The sequence below is a fragment of the Schistocerca gregaria genome, chromosome 7, assembly GCF_023897955.1.
Source record: "Schistocerca gregaria isolate iqSchGreg1 chromosome 7, iqSchGreg1.2, whole genome shotgun sequence".
NCBI classification, from domain to species: Eukaryota; Metazoa; Arthropoda; class Insecta; order Orthoptera; family Acrididae; genus Schistocerca; species Schistocerca gregaria.
This window is the reverse complement of record NC_064926.1, coordinates 89,513,604-89,541,162: the sequence shown is the minus strand read 5'-3', so window position 1 is coordinate 89,541,162 and position 27,559 is coordinate 89,513,604. Positions and strand designations below refer to the sequence as shown.

At 39.6% G+C, this 27,559-nt stretch overlaps 1 protein-coding gene across 1 annotated transcript in view; it reads left to right on the top strand.

Moving 5' to 3' along the window:
- LOC126281292 (ras-specific guanine nucleotide-releasing factor 2-like) overlaps positions 1-27,559 on the top strand; it is a 1,771,818-nt gene that overhangs the window by 1,428,616 nt on the left and 315,643 nt on the right. The window contains exon 21 of the mRNA XM_049980119.1: positions 8,308-8,578. Coding sequence (XP_049836076.1) covers positions 8,308-8,578 — 271 coding nt within the window. The remainder of the gene's footprint in view (positions 1-8,307; positions 8,579-27,559) is intronic.

Sequence of the window (27,559 nt, the reverse complement as noted above, 5' to 3'; positions counted from 1 at the left end):
GGAAAACAATGAAAATACATGTACGAAAAATAAGGCCTACTCGCGACAATGTAAGCAATGGTTTAGAAGTTTATTACTGGAAATTACTTAAGAGACAACGATACTCTACAGATATAAAGGGACAGCAAAAGTATTTAGCATACTAAACTATCAGTAAATGCACTTAAAATTGCGGTATGAAGTTTAATCTGAAAGCTCAAATGTTCGGCCTGGCCGCGATATGTAAACAAAACGAACTTTACGTGATTACTGTGAAAATACGCAAGTAAGACAAAAACTTTTAATGGTACGCTTGAAGAGCACTATAATTAACGTAATAAATTAGTTTAAAGTGTTAGAAACAGTTTATTACTACTTACATTACTTATCTTGTACGGGAGCTGTGACTGAAACATCCGTATAGCAGGCGCAGGGCTACCAATGCCAACAAGGACGAGTAAAGTCCTGTATGTTGGGAATGGGATACCTGTAGAGCACAGAACAGGAACTAAGGACTCTGTAATCGCTACACAATCTGGTAGAGCCATCTTTGTTAGGAACATACTTGATTCTGGAGGCCAAGGAACTATCTGAAGGGTGAACAATTCCTGCTTGAAGGCATTCGCTAACTGTGGCTTTGGCAAGTTGTAGATCTGTTGGGGCTAACTGTTGTGGTTTATTTTGAACAAGGCGTCTATACAATGCATAGATACATCATGACCAACACAAGCCTGTGCACATAGACATTAGGTGGCTGGGTCAGGAGCACTGTTAACTGACACTGTGCACTGATATTTACTGACCTCAGGGTGGCTGACAACAAATGGCAGCATCTGCTGAACAATGGTCTTTGGCACAAGGGAGGTCAGTCTGTGTCGAGCTGTTTGTTGTTTGCTATGTGGAGCTGCTCATGTGCTGCCTCTAGGGCCACAGCAGTGATACAACATCGAATGTCATCATTTTCTGTACATAGCGATTGAATCTACATGTTGCAAGCAGTGCGACATTGGTGCGTGACATTGGTGTGTGTGTGTGTGTGTGTGTGTGTGTGTGTGTGTGTGTGTGTGTGTGTGTGTGTGTGTGAGCATGTGCGTGTGCGTGTGTGTGTGTGTGTGTGTGTGTGTGTGTGTGTGTGTGTGTGTGTATGTATGTGTGTGTGTGTGTGTGTGTGTGTGTGTGTGTGTGTGTGTGTGTGTGATGTGAAGAATGTCCTCTGAAAGTTTGGCACATTCACAGAGAATGTTGTCAATGGTGCAACTAAGGGAAAGCACTAGTTGTAGAAGTGTGAAAGAGGCGGAGACAGCTTTCACTCATTCGTCCATGATGTGGCAAATAAGCATGGACTGTAGAACATATGACAGACAGCCAATGATGTAGATTGTATATTCCGAAAACTGGTTCTATCATGTCAGTAACCAGGAAGGTCCAGGACATGGTCTGTGACTGATAGGTTGATTGTGAGTGCAAGGGTGCCATATAGTCTAATGTTCATCACTGGCAGCCTGGAGTGTGAGAGTGCTGTAGGTTCAAAAATCAGAGTGGAGGAGCATGAAAGTGTGCTAACATGAGAGCCCATGGTGATTAATAGATATTGGTTTGATGCTTTGTCCAAGATGAAGAGACATTTGTGAGCAACAGTTGAGGTGTGTGTGTGTGTGTGTGTGTGTGTGTGTGTGTGTGTTAGACATCATAGTGGGTTGGAGGTGACTCGGTGAGGTGTTGTAAGCCAGAGTGCCTACTGCCTGGAGTCTGGGTACTGGCAGGGATCCTAGCATTTCCGTGCATCATTGTTGATCTGCGTAATATACCAGCAGCAAGCAACATCTGGAGCCAGTGTGAGATGTGTGATGGTGTTGCCGTGTATAGCTTCAGGTTCTAGTGTGCACAGCTGTGCAAGAGGCAAGGAGTGCTGCGATCTGTCATGATCATGGCCTTTTATGTCTGTTCTGTTGGGGATAACCAGATCTATAATGTTATTATTACAGATCATGCATTTGTAATAATTTTCTGTATGCATCGGTGCAGCACCAGGGGTGTGGTCTGCCACGTGCACTGCCAAGTCAAATCTTGGGGCGCAGTTAGTTTTTGGCTATAGTAAATGACAATGAACATTCTGTCAACCATAGCCAAGCACTATCCAATAGACCCTGCTTCATTCTTGATCATGGTAAAGTGTAGGTCTATTACTAGCTTGTCAGCCACAGGGCTTAAGAGTGTGGAGTCTGATATAAATGCTGGATAAGCTGAGATCTGGTGCCAGAGATATGATGGTGTACTATCACACAGTTTGATCTTGTAGATGACCTCTTGAAGCTATTGTTCTAGCATGTGGGATTGTCTCTATAACAGCAGCACTTTGGCCGTCTCATATCTACTCTCTGCTGGAGGTAACTTGATGATATCGTAAATTAATTTCAAGTGGCCCACCAGATTCGCTTGGTCATTGAAAATGCTGGTTCTCTGAAAGATGCAGCCAGTGATAATGAACCACAAGCTGAGTACTAACTGAAAATGTCAGTTTACTGGTGGTAGCATTATGTCCTTAAGTGTGCGAGGAAAGATAGCAGCTGCTGATTGTTCATGCATAGTTGATTGTTGCATGGCAAATTGTGAGTGTTGAAATACATTGTGTGGCATGGAAGGCACGGGTGGTGTGAACATGGCATTGCACAGATGATTAGAATCAAGAAGGCACTCAAAAGAGTATGTGGGATTCATTGGATTTAAGTCAATGAATGGGTTCATTGTAGGCCACCATTGTTGATGAGGTGTCGTGCGGTTGTTGGCTATGTTACAAAAATGGATTATCCACACACTCGGCGTATGATGGTTGCAGTGTCACTGCGTAGTTAGCATGATCATGTTTGGAGGTGAATTGGCACATTTTTGTGGTTGACTTTGAGTCACCAGGATAGGAAGAGTGATATTATGGTAGTTATATGCCACTGATAGATACAACACACCTGCATCATGAGAATACTGTTTATTAAATAGAGCACTAGTACAGAGTGTGTACTCAGCTGCATTGTCCAGCTCACACTTAAGTCACATTATTCTGTCCCAAGAACTTCCACACCACTGATGCCAGAGATGTATGGTCACTCAAGGATGAATGTCCCCATGATTATAACTTGTGCCTCTGTCCAGATATTTAAAACGTGACTTCATTATTAATTACTATTTTTGACTAAATTGCATAAGGCCATAACTTTCACCTTACACAAAGAGATTTTAACAATGTAGGAAAGGATAGATTGCTTCTTACCATAAAGAAGGCCCATTAAGTTGCAGACAGCCATAATTTAAAGACACTCTCTCTCTCTCTCTCTCTCTCTCTCTCACAAGCAAGCACACCTCCAGCACACATGACTGCCAGCTCTGGTGTCTTGGGCCAGAATATCTGTCTGAGCAGCTCTCCATGCTACCTTATCCTGTGTAAGCTTCTTCATCTCCTAGTATGTACTGCAGCCTACATCCTTCTGAATCTGCTTAGTGTATTCATCTCTTGGTCTCCCTCTATGATTTTTACCCTCCACGCTGCCCTCCAATACTAAATTGGTAATCCCTCGATGTCTCAGAACATGTCCTACCAACCGATCCCTTCTTCTTGTCAAGTTGTGCCACAAACTCCTCTTCTCCCCAATTCTATTCAATACCTCCTCATTAGTTATGTGATCTACCCATCTAATCTTCAGCATTCTTCTGTAGCACCACATTTCGAAAGCTGCTATTCTCTTCTTGTTTAAGCTATTTATCATCCACGTTTCACTTCCATACATGGCTACACTTCATACAAATACTTTCAGAAACAAATTCCTGACATTTAAATCTATACTCGATGTTAACAAATTTCTCTTCTTCAGAAACGCTTTCCTTGCCATGGCCAGTCTACATTTTATATCCTCTCTACTTCGACCATCATCAGTTCTTTTGCCCCGCATATAGCAAAACTCCTTTACTACTTTAAGTGTCTCATTTCCTAGTCTAATTCCCTCAGCATCACCCGACTTAATTCAACAACATTCCATAATCCTCAATTTGCTTTTTTTTATGTTCATCTTATATCCTCCTTTAAAGACACTGTCCATTCCGTTCAACTGCTCTTCCAAGTTCTTTGCTGTCTCTGACAGAATTACAATGTCATCGGCGAACCTCAAAGTTTTTATTTCTTCTCCATGGATTTTAATACCTACTTTGAATTTTCCTTTTGTTTCCTTTATTGCTTGCTGAATATACAGATTGAATAACATCGGGGATACACTACAACCCTGTCTCACTTCCATCCCAACCACTGCTTCCCTTTCGTGTCCCTCGACTCTTATAACTGCCATCTGGTTTCTGTACAAACTGTAAATAGCCTTTCGCTCTCTGTATTTTACCCCTGCCACCTTCAGAATTTGAAAGAGAGTATTCCAACCAACATTGTCAAAAGCTTTCTCTAAGTCTACAAATGCTAGAAACATGGGTTAGCCTTTCCTTAATCTTTCTTCTAAGATAAGTCATAGGGTCAGTATTGCCTCACATGTTCCAACATTTCTATGTAATCCAAACTCATCTTCCCCGAGGTCGGCTTCTATCACTTTTTCAATTCGTCAGTAAAGAATTCGCGTTAATATTTTGCAGCTGTGACTTATTAAACTGATAGTTCGGTAATTTTCACATCTGTCAACACCTGCTTTCTTTGGGTTGGGATTATTATATTCTTCTTGAAGTCTGAGGGTATTTCACCCGTTTCATACATCTTGCTCACCAGATGGTAGAGTTTGGTCAGGACTGGCTCTCCCAAGGCTGTCAGTAGTTCTAATGGAATGTTGTCTACTCCGGGGGCCTTGTTTCGACTCAGGTCTTTCAGTGCTCTGTCAAACTCTTCACACAATATCATATGTCCCATTTCATCTTCATCTACATCCTCTTCCATTTCCATAATATTGTCTTCAAGTACATCACCCTTATATAGACCGTCTATATACTCCTTCCACCTTTCTGCTTTCCCTTCTTTGCTTAGAACTGGGTTTCCATCTGAGCTCTTGATATTCATATAAGTGGTTCTCTTTTCTCCAAAGGTCTCTTTAATTTTCCTGTAGGCAGTATCTATCTTACCATTAGTGAGATAAGCCTCTACATCCTTACATTTTGTCCTATAGTTATCCCTGTTTCGCCATTTTGCACTTCCTGTCGATCCCATTTTTGATACGTATGTATTCCTTTTTGCCTGCTTCATTTACTGCATTTTTATATTTTCTCCTTTCATCAATTAAATTCAATATTACTTCTCTTACCGAAGGGTTTCTACTAGCCCTCGTCTTTTTACCTATTTGATCCTCTGCTGCCTTCACTATTTCATCCCTCAAAGCTACCCATTCTTCTTCTACTGTATTTCTTTCCCCCATTCCTGTCAGTTGTTCCCTTATGCTCTCGCTGAAACTCTGTACAACCTCTGGTTCTTTCAGTTTATCCAGGTCCCATCTCCCTAAATTCCCACCTTTTTGCAGTTTCTTCAGTTTTAATCTACAGGTCATAACCAATAGATTGTGGTCAGAGTCCACAGCTGCCCCTGGAAATGTCTGACAATTTAAAACATGGTTCCTAAATCTCTGTCTTACCATTATGTAATCTATCTGATACCTACTAGTATCTCCATGGTTGTTCCATGTATACAACCTTCTTTCATGATTCTTAAACCAAGTGTTAGTTATAATTAAATTATATTCTGCACAAAATTCTACCCGGCGACTTCCACGTTCATTTCTTGGCCCCAAGCAATATTCACCTACTATGTTTCCTTCTCTCCCTTTTCATACTCTTGAATTCCAGTGACCCATGACTATTAAATTTTCGTCTCCCTTCACTACCTGAATAATTTCTTTTATCTCATCATACATCTCATCAATTTTTTCGTCATCTGCAGAGATAGTTGGCATATAAACTTGTACTACTGTGGTAGGCATGGGCTTCGTGTCTATCTTGGCCACAATAATACGTTCACTATGCTGTTTGTAGTAGCTTACCCGCACTCCTATTTTTTTTATTCATTATTAAACCTACTCTTGCATTACCCCTATTTGATTTTGTATTTATAACCCTGTATTTACCTGACCAAAAGTGTTGTTCCTCCTGCCACCGAACTTCACTAATGCCCACTATATCTAACTTTAACCTATCCATTTCCCTATTTAAATTTTCTAACCTACCTGCCCGATTAAGGGATCAGACATTCCATGCTCCGGTCAATAAAACACCAGTTTTCTTTCTCCTGACAACAACGTCCTCTTGAGTAGTCCCTGCCTGGAGATCCGAATGGGGGACTATTTTACCTTCGGAATATTTTACCCAAGAGGACCCCTTCATCATTTAATCATACAGTAAAGCTGCATGCCCTCGGGAAAAATTATGGCTGTAGTTCCCCCTTGCTTTCAGCCGGTCGCAATACCAGAACAGCAAGGCCATTTTGGTTAGTGTTACAAGGCCAGATCAGTCAATCACCCAGACTGTTGCCCCTACAACTACTGAAAAGGCTGCTGCCCCTCTTCAGGAACCACACATTTGTCTGGCCTCTCAACAGATACCCCTCCATTGTGGCTGCACCCTGCCAGATCAGTCAATCACCCAGACTGTTGCCCCTACAACTACTGAAAAGGCTGCTGCCCCTCTTCAGGAACCACACATTTGTCTGGCCTCTCAACAGATACCCCTCCATTGTGGCTGCACCTACGTTACGGCTATCTGTATTATTGAGGCCCGCAAGCCTCCCTGCCAACGGCAAGGTCCATAGTTCATGCGGGGATGAATGTTTTTTATGTAATTTAATTCCTGGATAATTATGTGATTGTAAATTTTTAAGGTCATTGTCAACAGCAATTTTAACAAGAGTGAGAGAAAGAGAACATCCCTCATCTCACTTCTTGATTGATTTTAATCTTATGTGTCCTTTCTCTTCTGTATTTATTAACTTTTCTGTTTGAAGTTTTAAACTTTTGATTGCCCTTATGAGACCTGATGCATAGCCACATTCATGCAGTAATGCCCATGATCTGTTTTGAGCAACTTTTAGATGAAAAGAAGTTCCTGCATATTTGATTATTTCTGTATTTATTTCATCTTTTCCTGCAGTTCCCTCCACTCCTCCCCTATTTTTAATTATTGTATTATGTAGTCCATTTTTAATGTTTCAACATTTAAAATTTCCTTTTCCTCATCAACGCATATTCCCAACACTGCCCTATTTCTGTTTCCATTGTAACTCTTGATAATGTTTATTTCATTGATCTTCTCTAATTAATTGAGTTTTGCTATATCTTTTTTGACTGATTTATGAGTCTCATTGGGCTTTCACATTTTTGTAAACTTTGCAAGGAGACTTCAAGGTTATTGCAGTCTTCTTTTTGTTATTTGTTTCTGGTATTATTATTATTATTATTATTATTATTATTATTATTGTTATTTCATGCATATGGTACTAACTCAAACATTATCATTAACTCTACACCAAAATATATGCATCTCCGTGAGTGTATGCACATTCCAAAATTAAATAGTTGTGTCCTTTCACATAGTTTATCCGTCATCCTATCATCATAATTTTATTCATTTTTAGGAAATAAATACCAAAATTGCAGTATTGGTGGTATTCTCAATTATTGTAAAATAACTGCACTCATTGGCTAGTTTTGTTTAACAATTGTAACAACAATGGAAATCTCTGGATGGAATAATACATAAAACAGAGGAAAGTCAACCACTTGCCTATAGTTCATTGATGTTCAGTACATAGAAACACACAACATAGAACAGTCTTTGCATTAGCTTTTCAAGCTCCAGCTCTTTCTCTTGTAGAAGTACACACATTCACACACAGCTACATAGACTCCTAAATGTACACACAGATTCCTTTCTCCATCTATGTGGTTTAACTGTGAATGTGTGTGCTTCTACTATGGAAAGAGCAAGAGGTTTAAAGATACTGGAAAAGGTGTTTTCTGTTGTGTATTTTATGTGCCATGTATCAGTCAACTCTAGGTGAGTGGTTGTATTTTCTTTATTTTACGTGTTTCTACTTAATAATTGCATTTCAGGATCAAGAAAATAACCGGAGAAATAATTATTCTGCAGAACATACAGTGCTTGCTTATGTGAACTTGGAATTTATCTTCTTCACATTGGACCACATTGTTATGAAAGCATTATGCAACTTATAGTAACACAGTTTTTCACTTTTTATGCATAGGAATTGTACTTTTATCACTGTTCTGTAGATCTGTACACTCCCACTCTTGTTGCTGAACATGTGTTTCAATTAAATGTACTTAGAAGTATAGCATATTTTGCTAGGAGCAGTACTTCAACAGCAGCAGCTGCGTTTGCCATTGCAACTTCAGCTTCAAGTAACCCCAGGGATCATGCCTCACCACCATCGGTAATCAAAGGCAGTGATGGAGGACCTGGCAGTATAAGAGGCCGCTGTAGTGTGGGTGATGCCAGTCTAAGGTCAGCCTCTGGCAGCTGCCGTGAACGTAATCGCAGGAAAGAGTCGGTCATGTCGACTGCTGCCACCATGCGTGTCCTTAATGTGCTTAGGCACTGGGTGTCAAAGCATGCACAGGTCAGTAGATAAAATTTTGTGACTATTTAATTTTGATTTTGTGCTTATAGAATGATCACATGTGTACAAAGCAATATTATTTAAGTTTTTTTGAAAATTAGTGTTACCATGGCAGTTGCTAATAATTTTGTTACATGTTAGTAAATAATTTGACACTGTAATCCTTTAACTTCTGAATTTAATGAAACATGGCAAGATACTAATGTGTCTTCATATGAAGTGTTACTTTGCATTATTATATGATTAATTATTGCCTTCCATGTCCAATTCTATATGCAATCTGTAAATTTTATAACCTTTTTAATAATTTTAATCAACATAGGCAGTGTTCCTATTCACCAGTTTTGCTGGTGATTAATGTGGAAGGAAACTAAGAATAAATGTCTACTGAATATATTTCTTATATAACAAAAAATAATTAAAAAATATTTTACACAGCATATTAATGCATGAATGTTTTTTAACATTGAACTGTGTGCTCATGCTGTGACTCATTTCATTATTAATGGTCAACTCAGTGGCAGTGGACCAGCAGTTCTGTACAGACTTTTTCTGGCAAAAATGGTGGAGATCCTACACAGCATCATGGAAAATGATGTTAAGATATTTTTTAAGCAGGGACATATTGAAGGTTATGTGACTTTAAATGGATGCTGTTTTGAACATATTGAATGCAACTACCACTAACTGAAAATGTTTTGTAAGTTCTCAAATTTGTGACCTCAGCATCAGCTCTTTCATGTCAAACCATTTACACATAGTTCTCCAGCAGAGTGCAAGACTGCACTGTTGCAAACTGCTCATCCACTGTCACAGAGCCAGTAGATTATGATGAAACATGTCACAAATTAAGAAAACAGTTAAGAGTAAAAAGAAGACAGACATGTGCCAGGAAATGATGGCTGCTTGTTGCTTACTAATGTGTAATTTATTTTCTGTCACACGATACATAATTCATGTTTCTTCTTTTGATATTTGGCAGCCAGAGACTAAGGTCGTGTGTGTGTGTGTGTGTGTTTTGTCCAATTCCGATGAGGACCTGTTTGGCCAAAAGCTTTGTTTCACTGTCTTTTTGTTGTGCCTGTCTGTGACTCAGCAGCATCTCTGCTATACAGTGAGTTGCAACTGTCCTATTCATAATATTGTCTCTTTTGACATTTACATTATATGCGTCTCACTCATCCAAGTGGCTCACTTATGGTATCTGTGTTCATAAAGAATATAAAGAAGAGGTTTGGCAGTTGAAGTGGTTTAACATTATTTTGTGCTTCAATATTAAACTTACCTTTATTTCTTTTCATGCATTTTTTTCCAGCTTACCTATTTTTATGTTAAACACTGCACTTTGCAGATATTCCTTGGCATTTCATCCCTGCATTATTGTCTCCATTTGCATTTCTCTTCTCTGTGTTTGCACCTGCATTCATTCACACATAACACTTAGTAAATCTCTTCATAAAAGAGAGGCTTCAGAGCTGTGGAAAGTGACAAGTTACATATTAACAGGCAGAAGTCACCACTGCAGGAAATGTCTGAAGTTTTTGTCCAAATTAAACTGTAGGTCCCCCTACAATTAGCTGTAAGTCAGCTGTAAGGTCTGAGGAAGACAAGGTTTACCACCTCCAGTAGGATCAAGATGATAAAGCACTATGGTGTCGAAACAAAACTTCCAAATTAATGACAGCATTATTTTTACTTTTTTTTTATACATAAAACACTACTCAGAAATAAGATACTTGTCCTCCTCTTACACTACCCATCTCCTGTTTTTAAAAGCTGTTTCTTGCTAAGCACTTACATAACTTTAAACTGATTTCAGATACCACATATCAGCCATCTGGACAGGGTGACACAGCTTAGCAGGCCACCTAAATATATGTAGAATGGATAAATATTTGAAGATGCAGTTTTCTGTAATTTCTAGTTAACAATGTGGTATTTTCTGACATAACAAATAAATTTTAATACTTATAGCTGCTGAATTATGACATTAGCTTTCCCTTTTATCTGCTTTATGGAAGTGGATACTTTTCCTTTATGGAAGTGGATACTTTTCCTGTGACACTGGAAAAAGCCTTCAAAGAGGACACTGTAGCCAAAACATGTGTGGAATATAGTCAAATATAAGAGGGCCACAAGCCACTCTCCTGCTGTCTGGAGAAGAGGTCACACAAATGTCTATCCTCCTGTACAGAAAGCAATCAGACATGTGACTCCGGTATGGTAGCTATATTTGAAGCCTGTCAGTCTGTGCTCTGTGCTCATGAATCTGTTCAGACTTTTGCAATGTATATTACAGTTGAAAAACTGGATATGGTTCTCATTTATGTAAATATTGCCTAATTAAAATATCCACGGGTGTACTGCCGGTCTACTGTGTCCAGTGGGCACAATATTTCGGGGATCATACATGTCGCCATCATCAGGTGAACTCATGGACTGAGCTCCTGTGAACGTGCCTGCAAGGAGATCTGTACGCTATGGCTGCCCAGAGGGAACTGGGTTCGGTCGCAGCGGTGGCCTATTTAAATACCCTCCACCCACGGCACGCTCCCTTCGCTGTCCGCACCCCTCGCCACGGTCGCGCGGTGGAACAGATTGTGACGGCATCTGAGAAGATGTTGGAGTGATGGCCCTGTCCACCGTGGTCGTCACAATTATACATTTGCTCGATTTACTCTTGATACAGATCAGTGTGCGTTGTCTTCCGATACACCCCATGACCTAGGGTGCTGTCAGCCCTGATCTGTATTTGCATGCAGACAGCTGCCACCACCCTTTACAGAGGAATGGGGTACTTAAAACTCTAGTACATAGGGTGCACACTATCTCTGATGCAGAGAGTCTACCCCAGGAATTGAAACATCTGAGAACTGTATTTCGAAAAAACAGGTACTCAGAGTGGCAGATTCAACGTGCCCTCTGCCCAGCCACTACAGCACAATCTGTGGAGATGGATGAAATTATGAGGGAGGAGGTAGGCACTGCGTTTATTCCATATACAGGTGCACTCTCAGGGAAAATCGCCTGCATTTTGAAGAAACACCGGGTCAAAACTGTGTTTTGTCCTCTGAGTAAAGCTTGTGCATTGGTGGGGAGCGCCAAAGATGACCTCGGTTTGAGGAAAGCCAGCATGTACCAGATTCGGTGTCAATGTGGCAAGTTGTATATTGGACGACAATGCGTACCATCGAGGATCGATGCCTTTAACGCCAGAGGCACACTCGACTGATGTATCCGGTGGTCGGTGGTCGCTGAACATTGTTTATCGGAAAACCACGCTATGGAGTATGAACGCACGAGGATTCTGGTACAGACTTCGTGAGACTGGGACAGCGTTGTTAGAGAGGCCATGTAAATTTCCACCAGTGACAACCTCATAAACTGTGACTGTGGCTATAATCTTAGCAAGGCATGGGAACCAGCGATTGGGTTAATCAAGAGTAAATCGAGCAAACGCATAGTTGTGACGACCACGGCGGACAGAGCCATCACTCCAACGTCATCTCTGACGCCGTCGCAATCTGTTCCACTGCGCGATCGTGGCACGGGGCACGGACAGGGGAGGGTGTGCGCTGCAGGCGGAGGGTATTTAAATCGACCACCACCGCAACCAAACCCAGTTCCCTCTGAGCAGCCGTAGCGTACGGATCTCCGTGCCGGCACGTTCACACGAGCTCAGTCAGTTCACCTGATGGTGGCGACATGTATGATCACTGACATATTGTACGGTTTGTACACTGTAGACCGGCAGCACACACATGGATATTTTGATTATCCAATACGCTGGGAGAAACTCAAGAATCATAGTGCCTAATTGTTACAGCAATGATGTGATTTATGCTGATAAGTTTTATATTATTTTATTTATCTATTTATAGTTAGTTTACATATAGGCCTGTCACATGCAGAGACTAAATCAGATTATAACTTTTTATTTAATCAGCTTATTTTCTAGCTGGCTGACCTGTATGCGAACTATCTATAAATGAATAAATTAATAATACTTTATAGCATAAACTGCATAAAGCACGCCATAACTTTTGTTAATCCATGGATACTGCAGGACATATTGAATTTATTCATTAAAAGTAGAAAATATAAAAATGGCAGCAAATAAATCAGGCGAAAGAGAATACAAACATCTAAGAGATGAGATTGACAGAGAGTGAAAAATGGCTAAAAAAGAATGGTTAGAGGACAAATGTAACGATTTAGAAGCATATTTCACTAAGGAAAATACAGAGACTACATATAGGAAAACTGAAGAGGCCTTTGGAGAAAAGAGGAGCAGCAGTATGAATATCAAAAGCTCAGATGGGAAGCTGAAAGGTGGAAAGAATATATACAGGGTCTGTACAGGGGAAATGAAGTTGAAGGCATTATTATGGAGAGGAAAGAGGACATAGATGAAAATGAGAGTGGGGATATGACCTGAAAGGAGAACTGAGAGAGAACTGAAATATTTAAGTCAAAACAAGGCCACAGGATGACTGGAAAACTCTCTTTGAAATTGTTAAGGTATTGTTGTTGTTGTGGTCTTCAGTCCTGAGACTGGTTTGATGCAGCTCTCCATGCTACTCTATCCTGTGCAAGCTTCTTCATCTCCCAGTACCTACTGCAACCTACATCCTTCTGAATCTGCTTAGTGTATTCATCTCTTGGTCTCCCTCTACGATTTTTACCCTCCACGCTGTCCTCCAATACTGCATTGGTGATCCCTTGATGCCTCAGAACATGTCCTACCAATCGATCCCTTCTTCTAATCAAGTTGTGCCACAAACTTCTCTTCTCCCCAATCCTATTCAATATTTCCTCATTAGTTATGCGATCTACCCATCTAATCTTCAACATTCTTCTGTAACACCACATTTCGAAAGCTTCTATTCTCTTCTTGTCCAAACTGTTTATCGTCCATGTTTCACTTCCATACATGGCTACACACCATACAAATACTTTTAGAAAAGACTTCCTGACACTTAAATCTATACTCGATGTTAACAAATTTCTCTTCTTCAGAAACGGCTTTCTTGCCATTGCCAATCTACATTTTGTATCCTCTCTACTTCGACCATCATCAGTTCTTTTGCTCCCCAAATAGCAAAACTCCTTTACTACTTTAAGTGTCTCATTTCCTAATCTAATTCCCTCAGCATCACCCGACTTAATTCGACTACATTCCATTATCCTCGTTTTGCTTTTGTTGATGTTCATCTTATATACTCCTCTCAAGACACTGTCCATTCCATTCAACTGCTCTTCCAAGTCCTTTGCTGTCTCTGACAGAATTACAATGTCATCGGCGAACCTCAAAGTTTTTATTTCTTCTCCATGGATTTTAATACCTACTCCGAATTTTTCTTTTGTTTCCTTTATTGCTTGCTCAATATACAGATTGAATAACATCGGTGAGAGGCTACAACCCTGTCTCACTCCCTTCCCAACCACTGCTTCCCTTTCATGTCCCTCGACTCTTATAACTGCCCTGTGGTTTCTGTACAAATTGCAAATAGCCTTTCGCTCCCTGTATTTTACCCCTGCCACCTTTAGAATTTGAAAGAGAGTATTCCAGTCAACATTGTCAAAAGCTTCTCTAAGTCTACAAATGCTAGAAACGTAGGTTTGCCTTTCCTTAATCTTTCTTCTAAAATAAGTCGTAAGGTCAGTATTGCCTCACATGTTCCAGTATTTCTACGGAATCCAAACTGATCTTCCCTGAGGTCAGCTTCTACTAGTTTTTCCATTCGTCTGTAAAGAATTCGTGTTAGCATTTTGCCTCTGTGGCTTATTAAACTGATGGTTCAGTAATTTTCACATCTGTCAACACCTGCTTTCTTTGGGATTGGAATTATTATATTCTTCTTGAAGTCTGAGGGTATTTCGCCTGTTTCATACATCTTGCTCACCAGATGGTAGAGTTTTGTCAGGACTGGCTCTCCCAAGGCCGTCAGTAGTTCCAACGGAATGTTGTCTACTCCAGGGGCCTTGTTTCAACTCAGGGCTGTCAGTGCCCTGTCAAACTCTTCACGCAGTATCGTATCTCCCATTTCATCTTCATCTACATCCTCTTCCATTTCCATAATATTGTCCTCAAGTACATCACCCTTGTATAGACCCTCTATATACTCCTTCCACCTTTCTGCTTTCCCTTCTTTGCTTAGAACTGGGTTTCCATCTGAGCTCTTGATGTTCATACAAGTGGTTCTCTTATCTCCAAACGTCTCTTTAATTTTCCTGTAGGCAGTATATATCTTACCCCTAGTGAGATAAGCCTCTACATCCTTACATTTGTCCTCTAGCCACCCCTGCTTAGCCATTTTGCACTTCCTGTCGATCTCATTTTTGAGAAGTTTGTATTCCTTTTGCCTGCTTCAGTTATTGCATTTTTATATTTTCTCCTTTCATCAATTAAATTCAATATTTCTTCTGTTACCCAAGGATTTCTACTAGCCCTTGTCTTTTTACCTACTTGATCCTCTGCTGCCTTCACTACTTCATCCCTCAAAGCTACCCATTCTTCTTCTACTGTATTTCTTTCCCCCATTGCTATCAATTGTTCCCTTATGCTCTCCCTGAAACTCTGTACAACCTCTGATTCTTTCAGTTTATCCAGGTCCCATCTCCTTAATTTCCCACCTTTTTGCAGTTTCTTCAGTTTTAATCTACAGGTCATAACCAATAGATTGTGGTCAGAGTCCACAACTGCCCTGTAAATGACTTACAATTTAAAACCTGATTCGTAAATCTCTGTCTTACCATTATATAATCTATCTGATACCTTTTAGTATCTCCAGGGTTCTTCCATGTATACAACCTTCTTTCATGATTCTTAAACCAAGTGTTATCTATGATTAAGTTGTGCTCTGGGCAAAATTCTACCAAGCGGCTTCCTCTTTCATTTCTTAGCCCCAATCCATATCCACCCACTACGTTTCCTTCTCTCCCTTTTCCTACACTTGAATTCCAGTCACCCATGACTATTAAATTTTCACCTCCCTTCGCTATCTGTATAATTTCTTTTATCTCATCATACATCTCATCAATTTTTTCGTCATCTGCAGAGCCAGTTGGCATATAAACTTGTACTTACGCATTTCGATGGCTCACATCATCATCTTCGGTTGGAGAATTGTTTATTTACATAGCTGGTGTTGGTGAAGAGTACAGGCATCTTTTCTCACTAGCAAACCAGTGGGCAGTGTATGCTGTGTTTCACCTTTTGGTAATGATAAAAATTGTTTATTTAGAAAGGTACTTTTGAGAACACCACAGAACGGTGCCTTAATGTAGCTAATAACCCGAAAAGACTTCATGATCAAAATTTGCCAAGAAAGACTGCATTCCTATGTGGTACCATTGAGGTTAAAAAACATGAATTTCTAACTGTGGATTGAACTTCCAGGGGGGTGGGGGTGGGGGATGGAATTGTAAAAAGTCTGCACACTGTTCCCTATTGTACATCCTCTCCACTGTGCATTATGCTTACAGTGTTAGTTCAAAGATGTTTTACATGTTACAGATATGCTTCCTTACATTGCATACAAAGATAAAAGATTAAATGTTTCCCAAATGAATGCATTTTTCTTTAAAAAAAATTGAGTGAACTGCACCAGAATGTACAAATTTACCCAATTCAATTATTATATTATTTTTTTCTATTTTTTTAAAAATAGGAATGGGTTGCAGCAAATAAAAGATAAAATGGTTATTGCGACGGGTCAGGCTCTTATCGCGCAGTTTCCTTTCCCTGAAAGAAAATCCACCTACCTCGTTTCTTAGGTAGTTGCTGCACTCGCCTCTCCTGATAGCAGCTACTGGAAAAATTGCAGAAAAGCAGTGTTGAAGAAACTGCAATTTAATAGCCGCTCACCGGAGGCCGCGATACATGTTTGCTGAAATACAATCTATGAGCAATCTTCCTAAATAAATTGAGTTATTGGAATGGTAGTAATTGTTTACTCAAACGAGAACGCGAAGTTGGTAATTCTATTTAAGCTCTTTATTGTCTTTAAGCCTGATCATCAGCCCGCTAATCTACGTTTGAAGAAAGTTCAGTTCACAATTCTATCCACACTCAAACCCCGCCAGAATTAGCTTTCAAAGTTACGGAATTTACTTAACTGCAACACAGACGATTTTCTAACATACACGTTTGCAGTCGATGTTCAATAATAATTCATTTTTTAACGTTAATGCTCGCCATAAGCACTTAGTAAAAGTGGAACGAAAAGTCACAACTCGCTCAAACTCACACTACGCGTTACTGGACTCTTCCAGTCTCAAATCGCACAGTACCGAACCGATGAAGCCGTTTTATGACTTCATTTTACACATTATTCGCGAGGACACATCAAGCATGTCTCTTCTCGATCACAGTTCCTTCGCGACCCCTCATCCACTCGCGACTCACCCTCCTAGTCTGCTAACCGTCCTCGCATCTCATTGGCTCACACATCACACAGCCAATCAGAATTAACTCTTTGGGTGCGCCTCGCGCCAAAATCTAGCACGCACCAGTCATGACTTCTGAATCATTTACGTCATGATTTCTTGTTACACAAAATTTACTGTATAATTTAACAAACCGAAAGAAAAACTAGACTTTACTTTATTTCCAGAAATTATTTAAATACTCGCGAACGTTCTGGCTGCTTGTACAATACCATACACTCTTGGACATCCGACATTCACTAAGATGGGGAACCACTGGCGACTCTGTTCCCACGGTTACATCGTCTGAACACTTGCGAGTTCCAACCTAGATTTTATACACTTGCAAAGAATGGCGAATGTCCCTCTTTCATTCACTCAGGCACACTCATTCACTCTCACCTACTCATATAAAATAACTGTTCACAAAAATTCAAAACATTTATGGTTTTAACAAAGTTATAGGTGAATTTCTAAAAGTAAAATTCTCAAAATAAATACAAAAGCACGGAAGGTGATTTTGTTTCATAGTTGGATGGTCACTGAAGGTGATCTATACATAATGGTATTTATTTAGACTCGAAAATTGTAGAAATTTGCGTTTTCTATAAGATTTTTCTAATTTCCAAAGTATGCAGGTTTCAAAGCTCAAATTTGGATGACTTATTTTTATTCATAACAGAAACTAGTATATTAACTTTTAATTTCCTCAGGTTCCTCAGTTAGAAGTTATTAAAGATGAAAGTTCCACGTTATACACGCGGCTAGTTAGCGCACAGGTCTTACATTCTCACGGTACAGACATGCCATATGGTCGTGACGTCAGACGAACGGACACCGGAAATCTGCCCGCTACAGCACATATGCTAATCTGATGGCTACTTTACAGTCTGTCTACATTTCACAGTAAATATTTGATAGAAAACTGTGCGCTCGCACTAGTTGCGACGCCACACACCTCCTGAGGAAACTAAATTTTTTCATTCATGACAAACTTTTAGTTTTCTAAAAAAAATTTCTATTAAAGATTTACTCAAACAGCTATTTAACATTTATAGTTCCTGTACATCAATCATCCACTTATACCTAGGGCTGACGACCTACAAAACATCTTATATCTAAACATGCACTTTTATCATCATTCAAAAAAAAAATTTTTCAGATTACAAAAATCTATTTACAAATTCCTGAAAGAGAAAACAAACCTAAATACTATCTTGATGTACGTCACACGCACACTAACACTACTATCGCTATGGTGAGCGTCACTTTTTTACCACTTACACTTAAGATTTTGATAGCACTCGTAGTTCGACCGGGTCCTGCTTGGGAGGTCCATTTCAAGTCTCGTGCTACCACCTCTGTTTACTTCGGCGCACCTGAAACATCAGCTGGCCTCAGTTCCCTTTCTAACTGCTATGTCTTAACCTACAGCAGCGATAAATGGCGCTATCTGCTTGACTCTAAAGTCTCATATTTTTGATAAAATTTACTTTACAGTATGTACAATTTTCAAATTTTTTTTTTTTTTTTTTTTTTTTTTTTTTTTTTTTTTTTTTAAGTGAAAAGTGAATTGACTTTCCTAATGCAGTACCGAAGTGGCACATTTACTCTTTAATTACTTCTTCATCTCATAATCAAACAAGTTATGGTTACATAAGAAATACTAAGAAAAACAATTCCTACAAATAGTTCACAAATACATAATAAATCTCCGCCAGCACTGGTGACTCTCCAGTTCCTGTACAATACACAACAATATAAAATATACACAAAATTATCAATATTACAATTCTGTCTCCAGGCAATCTCCTGTAGTCCTGTATCATAAATTAAACACTGAAAAATACATATTTACTTATTCATTTATCAACACTACAATCCTTATACTAATCTCTACGACAAACTTGGGGAGCTTTGTGTGTCTCTGGTCAAAAATGGAATCGATGTCATGGGTACTTTCCTCATCTCACATATCTGGAGTTACTTCAATTTCTTGTCAACATCAGGTTTTCTCTAGTCACATTCGGGTTTAATTTACAACTCTCATACTCATACTTCACACACTCAGGTTAGTATTTGTTAAAGCGTTTCCTACTAATCTGCGAAACCTCGTTACCCATACTTTCTAACATACATCCACCTCCTGAGTTACCAACGTCGCCTCAGCTCTGTTTACATTCGTAGCCTCACTTCCTTTTGTTTACAAACATCTCCTCTGTATACCAACAAACGCCACCTCTGGTTACCAACATTAAGCTTTTTATTTACTCACCTTCGTAGCCTCACTTTTTCCTAATATCGAGCTAGCCAAACACTATGCTCATTCTTTCTCCTTTTCTCACATATTTCTCTTCATTTGACAGTCAGTCCTGCTGCACTGTCCCTTTAACTTAACTTCCTTTACCCCTTTGACAGTCAACCTTGTTGCACTGTACCTTTACTCATTTTACCACTAAATCACCTCCTGAGGCTCTGACTTCATTGAACAGACAGTTTTGCTGTACTGCTCCATTTCCTTTCCTAAACATTAGCTTAATGCTACGTCTTAACATATCGTTCTGTTACTTAACAAACAGCTTCAATGTTCGTCACCATATTTTCTGAGGCTCTTACATTTCTTAGTTATTTTACCTTTCTAAGGGCATTACTCACACCTTAGGCCAAACATTTACTTTACTGAGACTTATTACTTATCTGAGGTATCTTAATCCTTTTTGATTTTCTCTTACACTCATTCCTTACGCTTAACCTATACTGCACTGAGGTTCTTTCCTACTCATTACTTAAACACTTTATCACTTAAAAACTACGATAGAGAAGAAGGAAAGACGATAGAATTTTAGTTCTGAATGAAAGAAGAGGTAGGTTGACAATACGGAAAAGAAAGTGGAAGAAATATTGTCAAACGACTCGAGACCTAGTGCTCGTCACGCACTTAGCTCTGCAAAGAGTGCAAAGCTCTCTGAGGTATCTACTCACTCCTGGCCACGTCTCTCTTTTGAACATATCTTTTCAAATCCACAATGTTCCTAAGCCCTAACACCTTATGTGATTTCACAAACTCCAGTCTATAAGCATTTGGGTGAGGCTTCTCTACGATTCTAAATGGGCCCACGTACTCATCGGTAAACTTCTTTGTTTCTGACGTAAGTTTCTTAGATCTTTCCCTAGTTTTCACTAGCACTAGATCCCCTACCTGAAAACTAGTGGGATCAGCTCTTGCGTCATGCCTTCTCTTTCTTTCCAGGGCCTTCTTTCTTATATTAATACGTGCCAGTCTCTCCTTCTCTTCGATGGCTATGTCTGTGAGATTTGGAAACTCGACCAGGTCGAATAAAATATTATTCGGCCTAATGTCACACATTAGCTCTACTGGTGCATATCCTGTGGCTTCATGCTTCAGATGGTTTATTACTTCTTCGAAGTATTCAATATAATTGGCCCAAGCGGAGTGTTTTTTATGACAATATGTTCTACACAATCTGTTTAACTCCTTCATAATTCGCTCACACATGTTCCCTTGAGGAAAGTACGCGGAGATTTTTATGTGATCGATACCCCTCTGTTGTAAACATTCACTAAATTTCTTAGAGATAAACTGGGGCCCATTGTCTGACAATATTGCCTTTGGCACTCCTATCTTCCCAAAATAGTCCTTCTCCAACTTATTCACTAATACTTTAGAGTTGGCTTTCTTAATTGGGTAAAATTTTACGTACTTAGTAAACCCATCCACCATCACAAACACATATTCACATCCCCCTCTAGACACTGGTAGTGGACCAAATAAATCTACAGCTACTAAATCCAGCCGATTTTGTGGTTCTACTGAATACATCTGTCCTTGGATAGTTCTATTGTTGGCCCTAACTTTCTGGCAACGATCACAGGATTCTAATCGCTGTTGCACCCTTCTCCACATATTATCAAAAATTACCACTTCACTTAACTTAGCTATACATTTACGAGCGCCATAATGCCCATACTTACAATGTACGTAGTCTATAAGTGCATCTACATGTTGCTCCGGAAAACATATTTTCCAATTCTCCTCACTGTCTTTCCTGCGCCTAAATAAGACATCTTTATGCACTTTATAGTAGACCAGTAATTTTGGGTAGTCTGGATGACCTAATCTACTCTTTACTAATTTAATGTTGTCATCCTGGTTCTGTTCCCTCCGTAGGTTCTTACAAATGCGCTTAATTAAGCCATCGTCCTGGAGCTGCATGATGGCCAACATTACTTCATTATTATCGGTATTTCTTAAAAATTTCCCTTCTTGTCCTGTATCTTTCACACTTCTTGATAAGGCGTCCGCCACGATGTTCTCGGAACCCTTAATGTATATCATCTTATAATTAAATTGCTGTAAATACAGGGACCACCTTCTTAATCTAGCATGTTTTAGCTGACATGAGTCTAAATATGTAAGGGCACTATGGTCTGTGTAGATCCAAATTTCATGTCCTAAAAGGTACTTTTCAAATTTTTGCAGGCCGAAAATAACAGCTAATGCTTCAAGTTCAGATATACTATAATTTTTCTCGGATTGTTGCAATGACCTGCTCGCAAAGGCTATGGTCTTGTGGACTTCCTCTTCTCCTTCTTTTTCCAACTGAAATAGTTCAACTCCTAACCCGTAACCACAAGCATCAGATCCCAGACAAAATGGTTTCGAAAAATCGGGATGGTTCAAAATCTTACTATTAATAAGAGCTTCTTTCAATTCTTCAAACGCCTTCTGACACTCAGAAGTCCATTTATAAACTACATTTTTCTTTAAGAGTTCTCGCAGGCACGGTGCATTGAATAATTGTCCAGACACAAATTTTCTATAAAACCCAAACAAACCAAACATCCCCTTTAATGCTTTACGTGTTGTAGGTGCAGCATAATCCCTTATTGCTCTAATCTTTTCTGGATCCGGCATGATACCATCGCCACTCACTATGTGCCCCAAGAATTTAATTTCTTTCTTCACAAATTCAGTTTTGTCTAGCTTCAATTTCATACCCCCCAATTTTATGGCCCTCAATACTTCATCCAATAACATACAGTGTTCCTCCCACGTTGGTGTCGATATCAAAACGTCGTCTACATACACTGTAATTCTTCTTAGTAGATGGTCCCCTAATACCTGCGACATAGCTCTTACAAAGGCACATACACTTATATTTAAACCAAACGGCACCACCTTATACTGATAACATCTACCTTCGAATAAGAATGCCGTGTACTTTCTTGATTCCTTTGCTAACGGTAGGTTCCAATATCCACAGGTCACATCCATGGATGTAAAGAACTTAGCACCTTTAAACTTTTGTAGCAGTTCTTCAATATTCTCCGGACGGTCACTCTCAGGTAGTACTATTTTGTTTAATGCTCGAGCATCCAACACTAGTCTAATTGAGCCATCCTTCTTAGGAACTATGACTAGCGGGTTATTGTACACACTAACAGCCCTTTCAATAATTCCCCACTCTAACATATTTTGAATTAAGTCACGTACTGCCTCCTTATGTACTTCTGGGATTGCAAATGGTTTTTTGAAGAAATGAGCGTCTTTCTGCACTGTCAAAAAACACTCATAATCCTTTACTAGCCCTGGTTGATCTGAGAAAACCTCGGCATGTTTGACTAGTATTTGTCTTAAATCGTTTTTCCTTGCTTCATCAATATCAATTAATTCTAGTAATTTCTCCTCGATCCTATTTCTGACACTCACAAGCTCAGACGGATCCTCTACTTTTTTGCCACCGTACTCATTATAGCCCTCCAAGAATTTCTCTGTTTTACAAATACATATAAGAAAATCATTCTGCTCAGGATCCTCACATAGCTGCTTACCGATGAAAGGTATAGTAATTAGTTTACCCTTAATTTTTACCATAACATCATTGGTAGAAAAATTCACCCATCCTTCATATTTATTCAAAAAGTCAGCCCCCACCAATATGTCTACACTCAGTCCATTTATAACTAAGAAGTTCTGTCTTATTTCTACTTCCTTAAATGCTATGGGTAGAAACACTTCCTGTTTTACTGTCTTCTTAGTCTTACCGGTTGCTACTACAATGTTCAAGCCACTTACTGGCATCTTAACAATCTGTTTACTGTTAGGGAGTTCATTTACCAAGTTCTGGGATACTGCACAGACTTCCGATCCAGTATCTATCAAACATTTAACTGGTTCATTTAATACTCTTAGCTCTACTATCGGTTGCCCTAAGTACTCTTTATTTATTTTGGGTTCTGCTTCCTCCAATAAATCTTGCACAATTTCTCTCCTTTCGAAGCCTGTCTTTTGGGTGGCAATCACATTCACACTTACAGGGTTTATTTCATGCTTATTATCACCCTCAATTCTAGTGGCAGCTCCTATTAGCCTATCCACTATTGCTAAGTCAAAACATTTTTCCAATGTTTCCCCCTCTTTCTCATTAACCTCCTTTTCTACGACCCTATCCAAGGCGTCGTCATTAACCTCTACCTCCTCCTCTAATCTATCCTCTTCTTCGTAACTATCTACAACATCAATTATCTTATCAAGCACAGTCACAACCCTGCCATTATTACTGTTCTCACCCCTATCCGACAGCTCTTCATTAGTTCTACTGTGCATAATGTCTTTCTGATTATTACCCTTATAACTAGTACTTAGTTCTTCAATAAGTGGCTTCTTATGATTATTCTTACAGTTAATTGGTTCATTAACCTCCACTTGACTTAAAGCTACTATCTCTGTCTGTTTTACGTTATCCTCCCTAAATTTTGTAGCAACAACATTTATGTTAGGTGGTCGTTCAGGCTGCTTTCTTATGAATGGTTTTGCCAGCGGATTTAACTTTAAACGCTGTTGCCTACGATCGCCAGCACACTCGTAGACAATTAATGGTTTTCCGAGCGCGGTGCGTCATCACTATGCCTCCAGCTGACCGCCTCACCTCCTGACATCTGTCGGCCGCTGTCATACTGCTCGCGTTCATTGAACCTGTTAACATATGTTCTTCCTCTACCACGTGAACTGCCACGGTATCCGCCGCCTCTCTGAACACCCATCCTATTAATGTTTACATCCGCGCGATTGTCATTCTGCCTAGCAGGCGGGCGATGCTCCCTCCTCATGTTTTCTTCTTCTTTTTGGACGGATTCAACCCTTTCTAAATACTGTACGAACTTGTCAATGTTATCTCGGGGCGCAGATATGATCTTAGTTTTCCAGTTCCACGGTAGCTTATTTTCTACCCCTAATATGATCTGTTCTGTTTCTAACTTATTACTAAGGTAGGACAGAGTTGTTACCCACCTTTGAACAAATCGTTTGATGCCCTCTCTCTTGGGGTCATACTTCTCTCCCGACCAGAACCGATTAAGAACATCCATCTGCTTTCTCTTTCCCCAGTATTCCTCAAAGAACGCTAATTTAAATTCTGACAATTTCGCGTATTTTTCAGAGGCTAAATTCCCCCATACTCTGGCCTCTCCCATCAAATTTGAAGTGATAAAGCCTATCTTTTGTTTATCGCTCCATACTTTCGGCAAAACGTCTTCAAAATCGTTCCAAAATTCTCTGGGGTGCATGTTCTTACTTGGGTCAAATTTTAAAAACTGTCTGTGGGTAACATACGCAACCTCGGTAGATTCAATTATTCCACTGGAAATTATACTACCACTATGGTTAGAAACACACTGTTCTACTTTGGTTAGTCTGCATTCATGCCCACAAAGTTGCTCATTCACACTTTCACTGAAATGGCTTATGTGAGTCTCTAAATTATTGACCTTATTTACAACTTGCTCTCCAAGTTTCTCACACCGAATTTTGGTATCATTTACTTTACATTCTAAGGCGGCATGATTAATTTCATTGGAATTCTCTACCACTTTTATGTGCTCACATACTTTATCTAATTCTGCATCAACATGGGATTTAAATTGCTGTTGATCCTCAGTAACCTGTTCGATTCGTGTCGTCAATTCACTTTGCACTTGAACAATATTTTCTGTACATTCTAGTTTAACCTGCTGTATTTCAACATTTACTTTACTACTGAGCACTGCTAAATCTTGCTTCCAACAGTCTCTGAGATCGGATATTTTGGAATCTAAATCAGCGCCCATTTTAGTCATCTCATTACTTAAATCAGATCCTAATTTAGACATTTTTGAATCCATTTTACTTGACATATTAGTTTCCATTTGTGACATATTAGTTTCCAATTTTGATATACTGGAATCCATCTTACTTGACATATTGGAATCCAACACGTTCATCTTAGTTAATAGATTCATCAGCATACTGGCGACATTATCCTTCGCCCCCTCATTTGCTGATACAATGTCCCTATTAACATTAACTACCGGCATGGGTAACTGTAACTCACTGGGCACTGACATATTTGGATCTGACTCCAAACTATAATTAACATAGGATGAATCAGTCAAACTACTACTGAAATTGGGTTGAGACACGTCTAAACTAAAATTCATGGGGTCATTTTCCCCTGTCTCCATCCCACTATCACAACTTAGTTCCGCCTTTTTGTCACTTGGTTGAAACTCAGCCATTTTTCTCAGTTTGACTCCACAAACACACAAAGTTTTCAAAAGCACTGTACTTAACTTTGTGCTTCGGCGTGCTGCGTTGCTGCTAGATGAAGCTGCGGGTCCGTTCACCATACACTGCAATGCTGTACCAGTTTCCGGGCCCCCGCTCGAATCAGCGCTGCCAACTGCCACTGCTGTCGTCGCCTCTGCGTAGTCTCCGTAGCTCGTCGTCTGCCAGACGCCGTCGTAGACTGCTATTCCAATCGGCGCGTAGTCACCGAAAAATTCTTCCGTTCCGTACAACACATTACAGTTCACGGACACTTTCACTGTCCTTCCTATTCACGTGGCGATATCAATTTGTACGCTACACATAGCGAGCACTTCTGTATTGTCCGGTAATTGTCACTACTGCTTTTTTTTGAAATTCACTGGAATTTACTATTTTTATTTCCCGGCCGATGAACCACTTGCGACGGGTCAGGCTCTTATCGCGCAGTTTCCTTTCCCTGAAAGAAAATCCACCTACCTCGTTTCTTAGGTAGTTGCTGCACTCGCCTCTCCTGATAGCAGCTACTGGAAAAATTGCAGAAAAGCAGTGTTGAAGAAACTGCAATTTAATAGCCGCTCACCGGAGGCCGCGATACATGTTTGCTGAAATACAATCTATGAGCAATCTTCCTAAATAAATTGAGTTATTGGAATGGTAGTAATTGTTTACTCAAACGAGAACGCGAAGTTGGTAATTCTATTTAAGCTCTTTATTGTCTTTAAGCCTGATCATCAGCCCGCTAATCTACGTTTGAAGAAAGTTCAGTTCACAATTCTATCCACACTCAAACCCCGCCAGAATTAGCTTTCAAAGTTACGGAATTTACTTAACTGCAACACAGACGATTTTCTAACATACACGTTTGCAGTCGATGTTCAATAATAATTCATTTTTTAACGTTAATGCTCGCCATAAGCACTTAGTAAAAGTTTACGAAGTACCGCCACGCTTTTAATTATTAAAGTTACTCGCGTCTTTCGCGGAACGAAAAGTCACAACTCGCTCAAACTCACACTACGCGTTACTGGACTCTTCCAGTCTCAAATCGCACAGTACCGAACCGATGAAGCCGTTTTATGACTTCATTTTACACATTATTCGCGAGGACACATCAAGCATGTCTCTTCTCGATCACAGTTCCTTCGCGACCCCTCATCCACTCGCGACTCACCCTCCTAGTCTGCTAACCGTCCTCGCATCTCATTGGCTCACACATCACACAGCCAATCAGAATTAACTCTTTGGGTGCGCCTCGCGCCAAAATCTAGCACGCACCAGTCATGACTTCTGAATCATTTACGTCATGATTTCTTGTTACACAAAATTTACTGTATAATTTAACAAACCGAAAGAAAAACTAGACTTTACTTTATTTCCAGAAATTATTTAAATACTCGCGAACGTTCTGGCTGCTTGTACAATACCATACACTCTTGGACATCCGACATTCACTAAGATGGGGAACCACTGGCGACTCTGTTCCCACGGTTACATCGTCTGAACACTTGCGAGTTCCAACCTAGATTTTATACACTTGCAAAGAATGGCGAATGTCCCTCTTTCATTCACTCAGGCACACTCATTCACTCTCACCTACTCATATAAAATAACTGTTCACAAAAATTCAAAACATTTATGGTTTTAACAAAGTTATAGGTGAATTTCTAAAAGTAAAATTCTCAAAATAAATACAAAAGCACGGAAGGTGATTTTGTTTCATAGTTGGATGGTCACTGAAGGTGATCTATACATAATGGTATTTATTTAGACTCGAAAATTGTAGAAATTTGCGTTTTCTATAAGATTTTTCTAATTTCCAAAATATGCAGGTTTCAAAGCTCAAATTTGGATGACTTATTTTTATTCATAACAGAAACTAGTATATTAACTTTTAATTTCCTCAGGTTCCTCAGTTAGAAGTTATTAAAGATGAAAGTTCCACGTTA